The sequence below is a fragment of the Myotis daubentonii genome, chromosome 2 (genome assembly GCF_963259705.1).
Source record: "Myotis daubentonii chromosome 2, mMyoDau2.1, whole genome shotgun sequence".
NCBI lineage: Eukaryota > Metazoa > Chordata > Mammalia > Chiroptera > Vespertilionidae > Myotis > Myotis daubentonii.
Genome location: NC_081841.1, coordinates 213,798,863 through 213,816,964, shown reverse-complemented (window position 1 = coordinate 213,816,964; position 18,102 = coordinate 213,798,863). Strand labels below are relative to the sequence as shown.

The window sequence follows — 18,102 nt, the reverse complement described above, 5'->3', positions numbered from 1 at the left end:
TTTACCGAGGCTGCGTGGGTGAGCGCTTTTCTCACGAGTCTTTTATTCGTATTTAGTGGAACCCTTTGTAGTGGGGAACACGTGCTCCCCACTGGGCTTCCTGAGTCCAGGTCAGAGATGCCGGTTCACCCTCTCCACAGACTACCCGGCCGATGGGGAAGTGCCCTGGGGCGCGTGACAGTGTGGGGTGCAGTGGGGACACCTGGGGGTTTGGTGCTTCTCCAACAGCTGCCACTGGCGCCTCCTTGTAGGAACCCCGCCTTTACCCTCCAGTCCAGGCATAACGGTGCGGCCCATTCCCACGCCTCCCCCAATGCTGGAGGGAGGTTGGGTTGCTTCTCAGGTCCTCCACCGTCGCTCTGCATTTTAACCTTCTCAGGGTTTCGAGGTCAGTTACCATGCATTTGCTCTTTAGCTTGCTGACGTTCAAGTTTGGATCTTTCCCAGAACAAAACACTTGAACGTGACACCTGAACCACAAGTGTAATGCCGTGGGGAGCCATTCATTTCTTTGGTCTCAGGGTTTCCCACTTACTTTCTTTCGGTGGCTCCGTGAAGGGATGGATGTTTTGGCGCTGGGGTTCCAGTTGCAATCACAGGTGCCCACAGCAGCCGGACAGGCGGCCTGGCTCCCCTCACTGGTTCAAAACCTCAGACAGGTCGGGCCCAGGAGTATGCGTGAACTTGGGCGAATCCGGAGCCATAAGGCAGGTGTGTGCCCTGTTTCTCATTGAGGGGAGGCCTGTGGGCAGCAGCTGCCGTGGACTGGAGAGGATGAGGCCACGAGACAGGGCGCCTGTGACGGTCCCCACCGCCCCACCCTGCCGGTTCCCCACGGTTCGTCCTGGGAGGGGACAGTTTCGGAAGCTCCCACGTGTCCCCAGTGAGGAGATGGGAAACAGGAAAGCCGTGAAGGTCAGGGGCATTGTCTTAGCCCCACCATGGGAGAAACAAGGTGACAAGCAGAGTCAGAGGCCAGCACTCCCTGGAGTCCACGCCCGACTCCAGCGAGGGCCGAGCGGATGCTGTGGCAGGTGGAGGTGGGGTTATGGCCTAGAGTCATGGTCGGCAAACTGCGGCTGGCGAGCCACATGTGGCTCTTTGGCCCCTTGAGTGTGGCTCTTCCTAAGCCTTAGGAGTACCCTAATTAAGTTAATAACAATGTACCTACCTATATAGTTTAAGTTTAAAAAATTTGGCTCTCAAAAGAAATTTCAATCGTTGTACCGTTGATATTTGGCTCTGTTGACTGATGAGTTTGCCGACCACTGGCCTAGACCCAACGGTGCTGAGAAAACAGACCAGGAGGCAAGTCAGGGACTGCAGCAGGGCTGCAAGCAGGGCCCAAGGGACCAGCAGCCCCTCTCTTCCTCGCCCCCCCCCCTACTGTCTCCTCTTGGAGGTGCTGCCTAGGGAAGGAGGAGGAGGTGGTGAGCAACCTTTGAGCTCTAAGAAGCAGCCTCCATGGAGCCTGAACTTTGAATTTGACTGAATATCGATGTGAAAGAGACATTTGAAATGGAAGAGACTATTTCAAAGCCAAAGAAACTGGTTTAATCCGAAAGTGACGGCATTCCCTTTCACTAGCAAATGCAAATGCCTCTCCTGTCAGCAGAAATCGGGGGCTCCTAAGAAAGCGTAATAAACACTGAAGAAGCAGCCGAGTTGCACGTAGGATGGGGCCCTCTCACGGGAATGCTGATTCCGCTGCATTCATGGAGCGCCACCTCACTGGGCACATGTCCGATGTTTCACGTGGTTCTTATGTACGCGCGTCCCGTGGTGTGATGGCCGCATAGGACACTAGAGAGACCCAGGGACTCTCTCCCCGTCATGCACTTTCATGGTTGAAGCAGACAACAGACAACTGCGGGCTGTGTTAGAATACAGATTATCCCTGGGTACTCACTACAGCTGCAAAGCCAGCTTGGTAAGGCAAGACAATTAGACTCCCCCCAACAGCTTGAAATTGTGGAGTTTGACATACAAAAAAAAATGCTCGGTGTACATGTTCTGAAGTTATTGCTAACGAGAGAGAGAGAGAGAGAGAGAGAGAGAGAGAGAGAGAGAGAGAGAGAGAGAGAGAGAGAGCTGCAAACACAGCGGCGGGCAGGTCTGCGCTGCAGCCGGCGCGGGCCTCCCTCCCCTCCTCCGCACGCTGTAACATAAGCATCTGAAGCCGAAGCCGGGATTTTAGTTTTGGGCCCAGCAGTTTGCTCCACATCTGCCCAAAGTCATGCCCGTCGTCCCGGGTAACTGCGTGTGCGCTGCTCCGCCGGGGGCTTAGGCCTTGGGATACAGCGTGACCGTGTCGTAGCCCTCTGGGGGCCTCGTGCGGGCTCGGGCGTGGGTTTCGCAGTACAGCTCGCCCTCCACGAAGAAGTAGCCCTTCTGCTTGAGGTTGAGGCTGCAGTCGGCACACACGAAGCACTCGGGGTGCCGGTACTTGTCCCGCGCCTTCACCACAGCCCCGCTGGGGAGGAGAGGGAGGGGAGTCAGAACCGCAGAGGCGAACCCTGGCTCCCGGGGGACAGGGAAGGGGAGGCAGGAGGGTCTGAGCCGCATCAGACACCAGCGCCCCCAGCGGTACGCAGGGCCCAGCGGCGGCTCGGATTAAGTGTCAGGGGGATGCGGGGCGGCCAGGACACCCCATCATGCGTCTCCCTCTGAGATGACTGCTTTTCAGAGTTGCAAACAAGTCGTTGCCGTAACAATTATAGGTTGTTCCTCTAGCATCCCTCCCCCTGTGTCCCTGAAAGAGGGAGGCGTGATTCTGCAGAGGATTCTGACCTTGGCCGAGGTGGTTGCCTACACCAGGGGTCGGCAAACTCATTAGTCAACAGAGCCAAATATCAACAGTACCACGACTGAAATTTCTTTTGAGAGCCAAATTTTTTAAACTTAAACTATATAGGTAGGTACATTGTTATTAACTTAATTAGGGTACTCCTAAGGCTTAGGAAGACCCACACTCAAGGGGCCAAAGAGCCGCATGTGGCTCGCGAGTTGCAGTTTGCCGACCACTGGACACAATTGAAAGTCTCTGTCATGGCCCCACGGCCACTTCTCCCACCCGGTTCTGTTCTGCTGCAGTAGCCACACGGAGGTGTCACGTGTCACGGCTGTCCATGGCGGGGCCCAGCCTCTGCTCTGTGCAGCACAGAAGAGACGGACCACAGGGCGGAGGTGGCGCTCACACAGCGGGGGCCTTGCCTCTACTGTCACGCAGTTTGCTGCCCTTTAGGAGCAGTGATTGCTTTTGCTAACGTGACCAGCTGCCCTGCTCAGGTCCTCTCTACTCCTGAGCTTCCTGTCTTGCCTGCTTCCCCCGCCCCCTTTTTTAAAAAATACATTTTTATTGATTTCAGAGAGGAAGAGAGAGCTAGAAACATCAATGATGAGAAAGAATCATTGGTCAGCTGCCTCCTGCACGCCTCACACTGGGGATGGAGCCCACAACCCGGGCATGTGCCCCGACCGGGAATCGAACCGTGACCTTCTGGTTCATAGGCTGACGCTCAACCACTGAGCCACACAGACCAGGCTCCTCCCAACCCCTCTGCTCTGACCAGGCTCATCTCCCACCGCCTTGCCTCCTGGGATGGCCCCTGGACACTCGGACACGTGGTGCTTCCATGTGGCTACTGCAGCAGAACAGCCCGGATGGGAGAAGTGGCCGTGGGGCATTTGCATGGAGAGATGGAGATGACCTGGTTCACGTGAAGATGTGAACTAGCAAGTGTGGGCGTTCAAGCACAAAGGCCCTTGACATGGAAGCTGGGACTCTATTTTTCAAAATCGTGTTTGAATATTTGTGCCACTTGGAGAAACGGGGGAAAGAGAATGTGTTGTAAAGAACAACCCGGTGGCCGCCGTGTGTGTTCCCTGGGTTTATACAGAAAAGGAAAACCTCAAAGTTGGTACCTTAACAAAGGAGGGTGGGGAGACCTCTTTGAAGGGAAGTTTTGATTCTTGGAAATGATTTTTTAAATATACTCTGGGCAATTTTTCTTTTCATGAGGATCATCTGAAATGGTAAGTCAAGATCTGCGGACTCACATTATGCGCCCATGTGAGGGTACATCTAAGGAATTCCGGTCAAATGAGATATGTGTGGTGGACGCTGGATTTCAAGTCAATGGACAGAAGCAGGGAGCTGCCACCAAGGTTGACAGGGACCCTGGGTTAACAGTGAAACTCACACAATGCCGCTCCCGCACTTGTCGCAGAGCGGCATCCTCTGCGCGCTGCCCCCGCCGCCGTGGACTTTCGTAACCGGAGCTCTCACACTCCGCGTGCCGGAGGGACGGTCATCTGAAAAGCAAAGTGTCGCCTTTTATGGCAAAGGCACAGCTGGCTGCACTGTGTACTTGGCTTCTATTTTAAGGCGTGCACTTTACCCGAGGGAATTCCTAAGTTGCCCGCAGCCTCCTGTCCAAAGGAGTGGGGCTGGCTCAAGCATGCCTTCTGCGGAACGGGCCTTGCGGAACAGTCAGTGGCAGTTTTTGTTGTGGTAGGAAGCTGTTACAAAATGCTCAGAGATTTTGTATTTGTTTTTTCATTGTGGAAAAATACACATAATATAAAATTGCCCATCTTAATGTTGTTAGGGTGTACTTCAGTGGCATTAAGTGCATTCACAATGTTATAACATTGTTGCCTATATCCATTTTTAGAATTTTTTTTATCATCTCAAACAGAAACTCTTTATCCATTAAGCAATATTACCTCCCAGACCATGGTAACCTCTGTTGTACTTTCTGTCTCCATGACTTGTCTGTTCTAGATACCTTATACTCATATACGTACAATCATACAATATCTGTCCTTTTGTGGTGAGCTTACTTCACTTAGGGCCGTGGTCGGCAAATTGCGGCTTGCGAGCCACATGCGGCTCTTTGGCCCCTTGAGTGTGGCTCTTCCACAAAATACTACGTGCGGTGCGAATGTACAGTGCGATTGAAACTTCGTGGCCCATGCACAAAAGTCGGTATTTTTTGTGGAAGAGCCACACTCAAGGGGCCAAAGAGCCGCATGTGGCTTGCGAGCCACGGTTTGCCAAGTCGCAGTTTGCCGACCACTGACTTAGGGTGTTTTAAAGGTTCATCCATGTTGTGGCATGCCAGAATTTCATTCCTTTTTCAGGCTGAATAATATCCCATCGTATGCATATACCACATTTTATGTATTCTTCATCAGTAGACATTTGGATTATTTCCATCATTTGGCTTTTGTGAATAACACTGCTAGGAGCATTGGTGTATCAGTATCTGTTTGAGTCCCTGCCTTAATTCTCTTGAGTGTATACTTAGGAGTGGGATTGCTGGGTCATGAGGTGACGCTGTGTTTAATTTTTTCATGCACTGGCGGGACCATCAGCCATGCACAAGGGTCCTCATGTCTCCACATCCTCACGATACTTGCTATTGTCCCTTTATTTTTGAGGACAGCCATCCTAAGGGGGCATTATGCATTTTTGTGGGACTTGGAAAGGACAGTGCCTACCTTTTGGAGGAGGGAAAATATTGGTCAGGGTGTGAGCCCTGAAGACAGCGGGAGTCGGCTGCAGACCCAGCTCTGCTTCTCACTGGCTGTGTGACTTTGAACAAACCCACCCTCTCTGTGCCCCCGTTTCTCATTCGTTAAACAGGGAAGGCAGTAGCTCCTCCCTCGCAGTCACCGGGAGGGTGAAATGATCAGGTGGGCGAAGTGCCAGCACAGAAGTGGGAACACACTACGGGCTCGTCACATTGTTATTTTAGGTTTGGATGATGATACTCTGGAGTATGCGAGGCTGAGAAACTTTGCAGCGTCCACTTAAAACTCTGTTTAAAATGTGGCAGCTCAGCCAGCCCTTGAGCACTGGATGGAATTGGCGTTGGGTGTCTTTTCACCAAGCGATACGTCCTGGGAGCGCCTCTCCTAATCCAGGCACCACCCGGTCCTCTGGGCCAAGACTCATTTGATTTCCGAATAAAGCCCATATTTAGACCTCCACTCCCAGTCTGTTTGCTGTCCTCCCCTCCCCCTCGCCAGCCAACAGGCCCTGCCAGTAACTGTCAGCAGGCGTCCCAGCCACTCACCGTCATTCACTAACTCCTGGAGCACCCGGAAGGAGCCCGACTGGCGGGGCCGGGCAGGCTCATCCTGATTGTTGTGGAGCATCCGGTACACGTCCGACTGGGGGGGCACCGAGGCTGTGGGCTCACTGAAACGACAGGGCAGGCGAGGCAGCGTCAGGGGCGTGCGAGCAGCAGGCGGGCGCCCAGCCACAAGACACCAGTCACAGTCATCGCTACCCCTGCAGTAGCTCCTGAGCGGAGATTCAGTATTTTCAGGTTCATCTCTGTTACGGTCCCCAAATGGTGTTTGTTCACCTATTGTGGCCGCCTTAAACATGTCATTGGCTAACCTCAGGCTCACACCGGCACGTCTCCATTTGGCCAAATACCATGGAGGGTCACGAAGAGGTGATTGTTGGGAAATGGTAATTTAAAAACAGACTTGTGTCTGATGAGTAGATCATTATAAGTAGGAACAAAATAAACTTTTTCTCAGAAAAATAGAGACAACACACACATGATAGGAAGTGCAGGAGTGAGCCCAGTTTGATTATTCTCAGTCATAAAATTGTCCTTAAATTCAGATTCATTTCTGATGCGAAATCAAAAGTATGTGGTTTAATTTTGCTTTTAGGATTAATTTGCTTTGTTAACTCCTGAAAACAACAAGGGTATAATTCTGTTTGCAAATTGAAGGAATTCATGCTGCCAGTGGTTGAAAGCACCTAATGTAACTTTCACATATATGTGAGTTATATTGATTACACTAGGTTTCCTAAATAGCCGCATTAAAACTCATTTACAACAACACTGGGAGCTTTGTTTTAATAAACGTCTTACGAACATATTCATGATGAACAATAAAAAAATGCCACAATAAAACAACGTCAGGCACTAAATGCTTTATTAGCTTATGTCATTAATGACATTGCCTAGAAAAGGTAGTTACTATCCACACATAATTTTATTACCTATATCATTTGTGAAAACAATTATCTTATATCTGAATTTCCTTGCAAATTGGCTTTGAGATACATTATGCTATTATTACCTTATTGTATTCATCCCAAGAAATAGCTTTGGCATATTGTTACATAGCACTCTTAAGAATTATACTATTTTAATTTATAAAAAGTGGTTCTGTAACATTAAAAAAATGATAAGATTTTCCTGATAATAAATTTTTAATTGAAAAAAGTTGATGGCAAAAGCACTTTAAACAAATGTTTATAATAAAGAAAACATTAATCAAAATAGAGACAATCGGAAGTCAAATATCTACATTAACAGCTTAAGATATTCACTTATAAACCCTTATTCATGGCAGAAATTTTAAATGGAAAGTTATGACCTCTCCACATGATGCCATTGTAAGGGAGAAGTATCTTTTTTAAAACTTCTCCGGACCTCTCATCCCTTCCCAATTTCTGACCCTCCAAGGAGAAACATAGACAGACTATGCTAGATTGTTAATCACCTGTGAAAGGTGTTGTACCATAACTTGTAAAGTACACTGCAGCTTTTCCAAACACACATACATTTGGCCCTTCCATGATTTTAGCTTATTACGACTGGTTGCATAAAACTCTACTTAATTCTTCAAATCACTGTTATCGTTAGAGCTAGGTATTTGCAATAAACCCTTAGTATTTCTCCCTTACAGCTTTTCACATAGCTTTCTTCCCATTAAGACAGTGTTAAGAGACACCCGGAAAGCTGGCATTGCCCATGTGTTTAGTTAGTATGCCCATGGCTCAAAAAGACTCATATTACCTCATCGAGGGTGCTTCCCCTAGCGCTGTGGAAACCTGACCCTGCAGTGTTTCCATAATATTGTCATCTGAGTACAACTGCATAGGAGTGTTAAACTGAGCATGTACAATCTTCACACCGGGCAGTTCCATTTCCAAAGGAATGTTAGGGGCCATCTTAGCAGCAACTTTCAAGTCACCTGGGCAAATGGTACTAACAGTGCTGATGGAAGAGGGGGTGCTACGTCCGCTGCTACCGTCAATACCAGACGGAGTGCTGCATCCACTGTGTTAATGACCACGTTACACAGAGGGGGACACAGGACCAGGAAAACCAGACAGGAGAACACAGAGAACAAGGACAGAGAGGTTAACAGGCATTGAAGACAAAAAGTGAGAAGTGAATTAAATCAAATTAAAACAAAGTGTTGATTTCTGGCTACGCTTTATTTTAACTAGAAAGGACGTTTAAAAATTCATGGTTGAAAAAAAGTTGCACAAAGTTAAAAGGTACAGGTGATAGCGCATTTTTTGGCTCCGTTCAACCAGGTGATATGCAAGTTGAAGGTCACAAATAAACAAGTTGTATATATAAAGTGGAAAAGATGCGACCCTACTCACTTTTTAAACATAGGCCAGATCATTTTAAACTTGACAATATCACAGACAAATGGTGCAGGGAAATTACATTGGCTGGGCACCCTTTTACATTTCTGAGGTACAATATTTAAAATTAAAAGATTAATGAGTGGTCCATACAAATAGTAACTGAATATGCCACACGAAGGTCCAACTAAATATTTAGGCTAGACATTTCAAAATAAGTACGTTTCAGAAATGCAGTTGAGTTTAATTGAATCACAGACACATGTAGGTTATGTGATAAAAATTATGTTTTAAGGCTATGTTGTAAACATTTTATTTGGACTATTTTAACTTTTTCTATTTCACTCTTTAATTTTGTGAGGAATATGCTTTTTAAAACTGTTCAGTGATTGAATACAGGCCCTAGAACAGCCAACAAATGCTTGTCACCTTGAAATTAATGATTAGAGAGCAAACAAGGTAATCTTGGAGTCTTCAGAGGCTCCCTAAGGCTAAGGTATATTTCTTTTATACATCGCTATTTCATGCAAACTTTTGAAAACACACGTATATTCATGCATACTTATCATTTTCTTTACAGAGAAGAAGGGACTTGTTATTGAAACACCAGAATGGCCAGTCATGCAATTTTCAGGACAGCTGGGGAGAGAGCTCATGTTCTCTGTGAAGCTAGATGGGAGGCTGGTCACAACCGACATGCCAAGGACTAAAATGTCAGGTCTCTCCGTGCATTTCACATGCAACATGAGAAATGTATTATATGAAAATGAAACATACTGAGATTTTTTAGAAGCACAGTCATTTAAGACAAAGCCAAAGGAAATATTAGGATTACTGTAACCTCCGTCATGCCTGCAGGTTAGTGTTGCTGCAAACTCAAGACAGAAAACGATTCATATGGTGTGTTCATCTCAACGTCAGTGTTCTCTTAGGGCTCAAGTATGAGCCATCTCTGCATTTACTCTCGAGGGCTACTCACGCTAACCTCAGCCCACACAGAGAGCACAAACCAAAAGGATTTGGGCATTGATGCTGTTGACTGATTAGTCTGGACAACCCATGCCACTAAATGGATTAAAAGTTGTGTGCGTGTGTGTGTTTGTTTTGTGTTATCCAATTCAACCACCTACACAGCCCAAATGAGGCAGGCAAATAGGGACTTGCTCCTTCACTCCTTGGCTTGAGAACCTGTTTAAAACTCAGTCTGTGAGTTGGTTGATCACAAACCAAAATGTCAAGTGCCTTATTCACTGTTTCCATAGGCTCAAGGCTACACTGGCTCCTGAAAGTGACTTTGGCGAGTAAGAGAATAGAAGGGAAATTTCAGTTGTAATGCAGTTTAGTCAGGATCCTACTGATTTGATCTAAGTGAAGCTTATTAAATTGTAACTGGGATTTGAAACACTCCAGTTAAACCTTGGGAGACTTGGTCTTAAAGTAGCGAACCTTTTCAACAAGCATTGTAACTACTCTGATCTTACTGTGGGGCAGGCATCATGCTAGTGGATGAAGTAGGACCAATTCAGAATTTACAGATACTTCTCTTTTTTATACTTGTAATTAGTAATCCCTTTCCGTTGTTAGTGTTCTTTATACAGGCATGTTTGTGTATATAACTTTATTTAACAAGGGTTGTATTCTATTTCCTAATCATTCTATTTAGGGCCCCCTGTCTATTGAATAGATAGGAAATAAACTCTAAGCAAACTAGAATTAGTTTTCTTATACATTTTGGGACCATTTAAAAAAATCTCTTAACCTGATGCTTTAAAAAAATGTTTTGTTTTTTTTTCCTGGTGTGGCTCAGTTGGTTGGTTGTCCCATGAACCAAAAGGTGGCCGGTTCAATTTAGGGTGCATGATTGGGTTTCGGGCTCAGTGGGTATGTAGGAGGCGGCCCATTGATGTCTCGCTCTTATATCAATGTTTTTTTCTCTTTCTCTCTCTCCTTTCCTCTTTCTCTAAAAATCAATAAAAATATCTTTAAAAGAAGTTTTCATGGATTCCAATCACTGTGAATATCATCATAGGTCATCACCATGACCTATTCCTGTGACTTGGAAAGGTAGGTGCTAATGAGATTTCTTGACATTGACTTACTGACTTGGCAAGACCACCTATAAAATTGCTGATCCACCCAGTTACTTCACTCCTGGATAGATCAAGAGAGAGAGAGAGAGAGAACTGATTTCTCTGGCATATTTACAGGCGTTTTTGGGATATACAGGATTGCATTTGATCATTTGGATCTGTAAAATACCATATATATATATATATATATATATATATATATATATATAATTGAATTTTTATAGAGAGGAAGGGAGAGAGAGATAGAGAGTTAGAAACATCGATGAGAAACATTGATCAGCTGTCTCCTGCACACCCCACACTGGGGATGTGCCTGCAACCAAGGTACATGCCCTTGACCGGAATTGAACCTGGGACCCTTCAGTCTGCAGGCTGACGCTCTATCCACTGAGCCAAACCGGTCAGGGCCCTTGTATATATTTATAAGTGATAGTTTTGGCTTTAAAAATTTACATGTTTGCATAGGGAAATACTGGCTTTTTAATGTGCTTCAATAATGATGAAATAATGAAAAGATCCATAACTAGTAGTAAGACCTTAGGGCAGCAATTTTCAACCTTTTTCATCTCATGGCACACATAAACTAATTACTAAAATTCTACAGTGCACCAAAACATAGATATTTCTTGCCCAATTTGGAAAAAAAGGTATAATTTTTATTCATTCATACAAGATGGCTATTGTTGTGTTGGCTGTTGTCAATTTTCTATTTGACAATCTAAAGGAAAAGAGGTCAGTGCCCCTGACTAAATAGTCAGGTGTGGCATATTTTATAAATTCTTTGTGTGGGTCTTGTGGCGCACCTGTTGAAAACCATTGCCCTAGAGATTAACATACCAACAATTTGGCATCTCCAACTTACTTCTGATTAAAAACTTGGTCATTATGGTGTCCTTATAGCGTGGTATGTGGCCACTCAAAATTCCACCTTGATGAAGAATCATTTGGCCAGAACAAGAAATTCAGAAGGTAGAGCAACGGTGAGGGAGCAAGGAAGGAGAGCAGAGGCGTTTATACAGTTCTTTATGATTTGTGTATTGGTACTTGTTTTTAAGCAAGTCTCTCATCCCTGTTTCTCCTCTCCCCCCTTCCAATTCAGGTATATTGAAAGGCTCCTTATGATGACACAATTGTGAATGGGTTGTTATTATCACCATATCTGAGTTAAAATGAAAATATAGGGTTGGGCAAAAGTAGGTTTACAGTGGTTCACGTGGAAAATAATACAATAATTAATAAATAAATAATAGAAGAATAAGCTGTTTCGTGTGCTCACAACTGTAAACCTACTTTTGCCCTAGCCTGTATAAAAGGCAATCACGTACCTAAATCTCTCTGACTTGCCCTGAAATTTTATAAAATTAAATGTTATTGGTTTTTAGCAAAGGCAAGATATGTTTTACTCTAATGTATCATTTTATTCAAGCCTCTTGAAGTCTTATAGCTCATGGGAGTGAATTTAAGGTATGCTAACCTCAAAGAACACAGGTGTATTAGGTTAACTGTTTCCTTTAGGGGGATCTATATATATTTATTCAATAGTAAAATAGCATTTTAACATCTAATTGAGTGTTGTTATATATAATCAGGACTGGGGTTGGGAAGCTATTGAATGTAGTGAAATAGGAAAAAGATGCAGAAGAAAATGGAATGGGAACAAAAAGACAAACAGAAGTGAAAAAGGACTGTGCAGAGTAGACAGTGTGAGGGAGGGATCACAGCTCCTTGCCCTTCTTGCCACTCAGGAAATATCAGGCAATCTTTGAGTTGTGTTCCTTTATCTGATGACATTTACTGGCCATGTACTTTGTGCCAGCTGCATTTGTAGGTGGTGGATGTAGTCATGCGTTTTCATTCTAGTGAGGGAAGACGTATTTTGTAGACATCTTCCTCCTGCTCTTTCTAAGTGATATCATGTAAGTGTCTGGCTTATTTTGAGGTATCCTCTGCTCCTGACTCTAGCATCTGAAAAGGTCTGCACATGTGCATCGCATATAAGTGATGACTGACCATCCAAAGCTGGCACCATAACCTCAGGTGTCTCCAAAGGCCAGGAGGGTCACATCTATAGGAAAACAGGCCAGGAATCATATACTTGGGAGTGATGCGCATTTATTTGGGCAACTAGAGAGTAGCTGTTCCATCTTAAAGGCACTTAACTAAATTCATTTAAATAATCAGAGGGTTAAATAAAGCACTACTTGTGAATGAATCCACCTGTAGCTCACTAGTTTGGGAAACCTGATATAGATCATCAGCCAATGATCCTAACCAGCTAGGATCCATGCGGCCTGACCGTCTACATCCTTCCTCAGGGCTGACTGATGTAGCTGAGGCTAGAGGAATGGGTGTGAGGTGTCCTGAAGTCACCATTTCTTGATGTGGTTAAGACAGGGCAAAGCTCATCCCTTCCCTTGGGGGTTGGCGTTCACTTCCCAGGGAAGATACTTGAAGGATCACCTGAAGATGGTCTCTCCCTGATTGACAGTCAGCTCGGAAGTTTCCTCATTAACCCAGCGTGTACACAGTTTTCCACGAGGGTAACCAATCTACACCCCTCCCTCCCAACTCTGTCTTTATTACTTATTTTCCTCCAGGTGGAAAAGTTCCTTTTCAATCCCCTCTCTTCCTTTGAAAGTATCCATAGGAATGCAAATTGATGTTTATGTAAGTGCTGGAAGGTGTGGGGTTGCTCAGCTGCTCTGATGGTGTGTGGGGAGCAGGTGCTGAGGTGGGAATGATAAGGGTCTAACCTAGGCAGCTACCAGTGTCCCCACCTGTGCCTCCCCTCCTGCCCCCCCTCCCCCGCCCGCTGCTTCCTTACTCCTGATGGGGGAACCGCTTTCCACTCTTGTTCCTGCTGGCTGGGCCTTCCCGAGCTGGGATCGGGACATCTGCCTGCCTCAGAGGTCAGTGAGTCCTGATGGGGTGCCCGGGGGTATTAGTTATAAATATACGTGGTGATGGCAGAGCCTTTGAAGCTCTGTAATCTCGTCAGTGTTTACTCTTGGAAATGGAGGAGGTCACTTGGCTCTCTACTCTGCTGGGCTTGTCTCCTTTGCTTTTGAAATAAGCTTCAAAATGGAAAAAAAAAAAAGTCACTCCAAACGCCTCACAAGTTACTTTTCTGGGAGATTAGTAAGGATTTATTAAAGAAGCATGCACTCCAAATTTCACAGTCTCAACGCTTATGACCTGCTTCGGCCTGGGATTATGAAAGGTTTGGGCCGAATATTGTGCTTGTGTTCAAAGTAGTTCACATCCTGTGAAAACAAAGGGTTAAACAGTCCCTCAGTGGAAGACTAATCTGTGACTTTAGATAAAATTAAACAAACAATAACAGTACAGAGCAGGTTGTTTACCACCAAATATTGACATGACTAAGCAGGGTGATAATGGAGCCCGAGCGGTTTCTTCCTTTTAACCATAGACTCACTAAATGTCCCAGGACCGGCAGCTTGGAACCACAGTCTAGAAAGATGCTTATCTTTAAGTCAGGAAAGTAAAACAGCAAGAGCTGGACTTTGGAAAGGAAGAGAAACCGGGCTATTGCTGTTAGGAACGCGGTGGCCGGAGGCGGAGGCCGGTACTTACTTTTGAGGTGAACTAGGAATAAGACCCCGCAGCTGTCCGTGGAGCGCATCTTGTATATTGCTAGTTGAATAGAGCCCAATGGGTGAGTTATAGGAAGCGCTCACTACCTGTCTTTTGTCATCAATGTTTGCTGCTGCAACAAAAGGCTGGGCCCTTCTGTTGTGCGAGGTACCAATGGCTTTGAACTCCTGTACAATGGCAGACAAAATACACAGAGCCACAGAATGCACAACAGAGCCGTTAATGAGCAAACCAACAGCAATCTCGACGGTTAATTAAGGCTTCTTACCCAATACAAGGTTAATGCGAGGTTAAAGGAGGAGTCAGGCATAAACCTTTCTGCATTTTCCGTGAACTTGACCTGTGCTGTCTTCATCCACCAGATGTTTAGGTGCAAAGGAACTGACCTTATTTGTAATGTTATAAAAGAATTCAAACACTATATCTTTTGTCTGCCCCTTGTTAACTTCTATATCCATAGCTTTTAGAAAATTCTCATTTGAATAGAGAAATTTTGTGTTAGAAATGAGATTTTTTAGCTTAAAAAACTATTCTACTTAACATTTTCTTAAGTAGAACTTACATTTGCCTTATCTCCTATTAATATCTTAATAAAATTTCCCCCATTTTAGGAAATGAAGGAATAGAACGGCCAGAAAGGGAGTGAGCATTTGTAAGTAAAAGTTCTTTTTTTATTGTTTAAAGTTTTACATACGTCTCTTTTTCCCCCGATTGACCCCCCCTGCTTTTTCTTAATACCCACAACAAAAAAACCAAAATTCTTAATGTGGATTAAGTTATACCTTAAGTTTAGAAAAAATAGTAATTAAAAGACTCTTGTTTCTGATGAAAGTGGGAATAACATTGATATAAAACCTCCTTTGCTTTTATTCTGATGATTTCACTGCTATGTGTTTTAAGAACTCTTCATGTTTACTCTAGTTCGAGGAAGATTAAAGTCAGTAATGTAGAGAGAGCCAAAGCGTGTGATTCACAAAAGGATTTTCACTTTATTATTCAGGGAAAAGGGTCCTAAACTGAATTTGAAATATGCCCAAATGGTCTGAAACTCTACATTATTATGTTAATGTCAGAACCATGGTTTCTAATTTTTATGTAGATCTCTAATGTCATAAAGTTATTACAGTTATTTTCAGAAGTTACTACATTTATTTTCAAAAGAGAACACTACAATCCACACGAGCTGATTCTCTTTCCAAATCTTTTCATTTGGCAGACTTAGGAAGATAAGTCTTTGCAGAAGTATTTTCACTCACACGTTCACATCAGCTTCACTTGTTTTTGTGAATGTGTCACCAGTGTTTCACACAAATTTCACATAATACAAACATTTGTGATTGTTTTCGAATGTTACTGGAAAGAGACATTTTATTAAATAATAAAAAGATCTTGAAATATTCTTATTCATGTCATTTTTTTCCTTCTTGTCATTACAGATGAGTAAGTTGTGGGATAGTTGTTTTTTTGTTTTTAATTAGAAAAGAGACTATCTCCCTTTTTTAGGGCTGTGTTTTATGATTAACCATTTTGATTAGCCATTATTATGGCATGAAATTGTGAACTGGAAATAATTTTAAGTAATGATAGTGGCCATGGTTCAAGCCTTTGTTACTCTTTTCAATATGAAAGAAGACAGACGGCTAATTGCTTAACTGCCTAGTTTAGTGTTGGTGGATTATAACTCTCTCAGGCTAATTAGAAGAGTGAATCGGGCAGAACTGAAGGGCTCATGCTATTTGGAACTTAGCTTTTTTTTTTTTTTTTTTAAAACAACAAAGTAGGGTACACTCTAAATATTTTGGTAAATATAATTGAATTTATGAAAACTAGTTAACATCATGTGATGGCTTTATAGGAAACATCTCTGTCATTATTTTATCTTATTAGTCTTAAATTGGTCAATAAACATGGATGGTGATTGTCTTTTAAGGGAGGGAACTTTCTGAAAAGATCTGTGCAGTGGTAATCTCTAGTGGTGCATCCAAATAGCAGCACATACGTTAGTCAGCTCCAAGCCTTCCTTTTCCATTTTCAGGTTTGGTTATATGTTGCAAAGGTCACAAATGTGTAATTTGTTAGAAAAAAACAATCCCTTTATTTTCTAGTCAGATCATAAAAGGAAGTTTCTCTAATACAGGCTTCAAACCCTCATATTCAGGCTTTGCAAAGCATTAGTTCATGGGTTGCTAGAGTCATTCCAAAAGCAGCACCATGAAATGTGTCCGCCAAAGGTAAACAACAAATATAAGACCGCACGGGGGCAACATTCTGTCTGTCTCACATCGTTGTTAGCGGTCAAACATGATGGAGAGACCAAACCAATTGGAAGTCTGCTATTCCACTTTAATTTCCTTTTAATTTTATAGTGGAAAACCATTCGTAATGGAAAATACTGGTAAAAACTTTATATAGCAGTTAATCGAGTCCAGCTCTTGTGTTTATTCTACCCAGACAAAAGCATCCAAGTGATTCTTATCTCTTAGGCAGTCAATAAATAACCATTGCAGTTAATTACATTTCTAAATATTATTGTTAAATGTTAGGAGCTTATATTGAGGAATGATGTTTTGAGTTAATGAGATGCTAGGGCTGTCTAAAAGCAGAGATCTGCTGACATTGGGAGAAAGCAGCTCTTGACACCCTGTCTCCCAAGTCCCCGAGTGACCTCAGCAGTGACAGCACTCAGAGACAGTTCCCCTCTCAGTTTCTCACTTGGAGAAGTTGTCAGAGGTGAAGACCGAGTCTGAGAACTGAGGCAGTTGTCAACTCCAACCAACAACATGTGTGTAACACGCATATATATTAATTATAAGGAAAAATGGGGGGGGGGAATAAGGGGAAGACGATATCAAGGGATCATACATTTGATCAAGCCACACTGGCTAAATGATTACATTTTATGCCTGAAATTTATGAACACTCACTTCCTCTGCCTCATCCTCACCCCACAAATGAAAAATAAAGTCACCCTATGATTACTTTCTGGAGTAATCATAAATTACTGAAGAAAGTTTCACGTTTTTCCCATTTCTCTCTGGGGAAGAATTTGGGGACATGGGGATTGTGAAAGCTTGCTTTGTGTAGGCTGCCATCGGTTTTCCAAATACTGGAGAACAAGGTTATTTTGTGAACATAGAAAGAATGCCAACCCTTACCCCACGTGACGGTACATGTAGTACATCCTCATTATCAAATCTTCTATGACAAGGATTCAGCCCTTTTTATGGGTGTGGAAACAGCCTTCTTCTCATTTAGAAAAGAACCGTTTTTGTTTCGAGAAAGCACCTCTTCTGTCTTGTGAAAGCTACATCATCATGTTGAGTTGTTCAACTCACATTAAACAAACATGAGGGTAATGTTTTGTTTAAGAATGTAGGCTTTGGAGAATGACATAGAACTCTACGTCCTTAGTCTAGAATGCTCTTAGTCTAGAACAATGTTTTTAGCCTGCCTTTAGTGTAGAACAATGTTTCATATAGAAAAATGTGAGCTAGGCTTAGAGTTGAATGAAAGGTGTTTATGCGGTGGCTGGGGTTAATCTAAATAACCTCTAAAGTTTCAAGTCTAAATTCATAAAAACAAAATTTAACTATTTCATAATGGGATAGAAAAATGAAAAAAAAACACACCTATATATTAAATGTTTATATCAATTATCACTATAATTGTGTAAGAAAAAGTCTCTAAAGCCTAACCCTATGCACAGGGGGAAAAACTGGAAATAACTATACAAAATATATTATTTGTGGCCGTGCTTGGATCTAGAATATATAGTAGTGGGGTTTCCCCCCAACAAACATATATTACTTTTAAAATGAAACAGAGTATTTTATTCCAATAGCAAAGGCCACATAACTTACAATAAATGCTTGACTTGGGCTGAGGAACAAGAACCCACATTGTGTATTGCTCAAAGGCATTTTACTGCTCACCTGTGTGGCATCTTGAAGCATGATGTGTCAATGGCATTTGTTTCTC

At 43.5% G+C, this 18,102-nt stretch overlaps 1 protein-coding gene across 3 annotated transcripts in view; it reads right to left on the bottom strand.

Annotated features, from left to right (window-relative positions):
• Window positions 1-1,654: 1,654 nt before the first annotated feature.
• The window catches only part of PDLIM3 (PDZ and LIM domain 3), a 29,949-nt gene continuing 13,501 nt past the window's right edge, over window positions 1,655-18,102 (bottom strand). The window contains exons 4-8 of one of the 3 annotated variants that reach the window (XM_059685659.1): window positions 13,705-13,772; window positions 7,836-8,099; window positions 6,084-6,208; window positions 4,203-4,314; window positions 1,655-2,473 (exon numbers count right to left, since the gene is read on the bottom strand). In XM_059685659.1, the coding sequence (XP_059541642.1) occupies window positions 2,284-2,473; window positions 4,203-4,314; window positions 6,084-6,208; window positions 7,836-8,099; window positions 13,705-13,772 (759 nt within the window). In that variant the 3' untranslated portion in view covers window positions 1,655-2,283. Of the gene's footprint in view, window positions 2,474-4,202; window positions 4,315-6,083; window positions 6,209-7,835; window positions 8,100-13,704; window positions 13,773-14,103; window positions 14,292-18,102 lie in introns of all 3 variants that reach the window. The other 2 variants (XM_059685660.1, XM_059685661.1) reach the window with 2 other exon arrangements.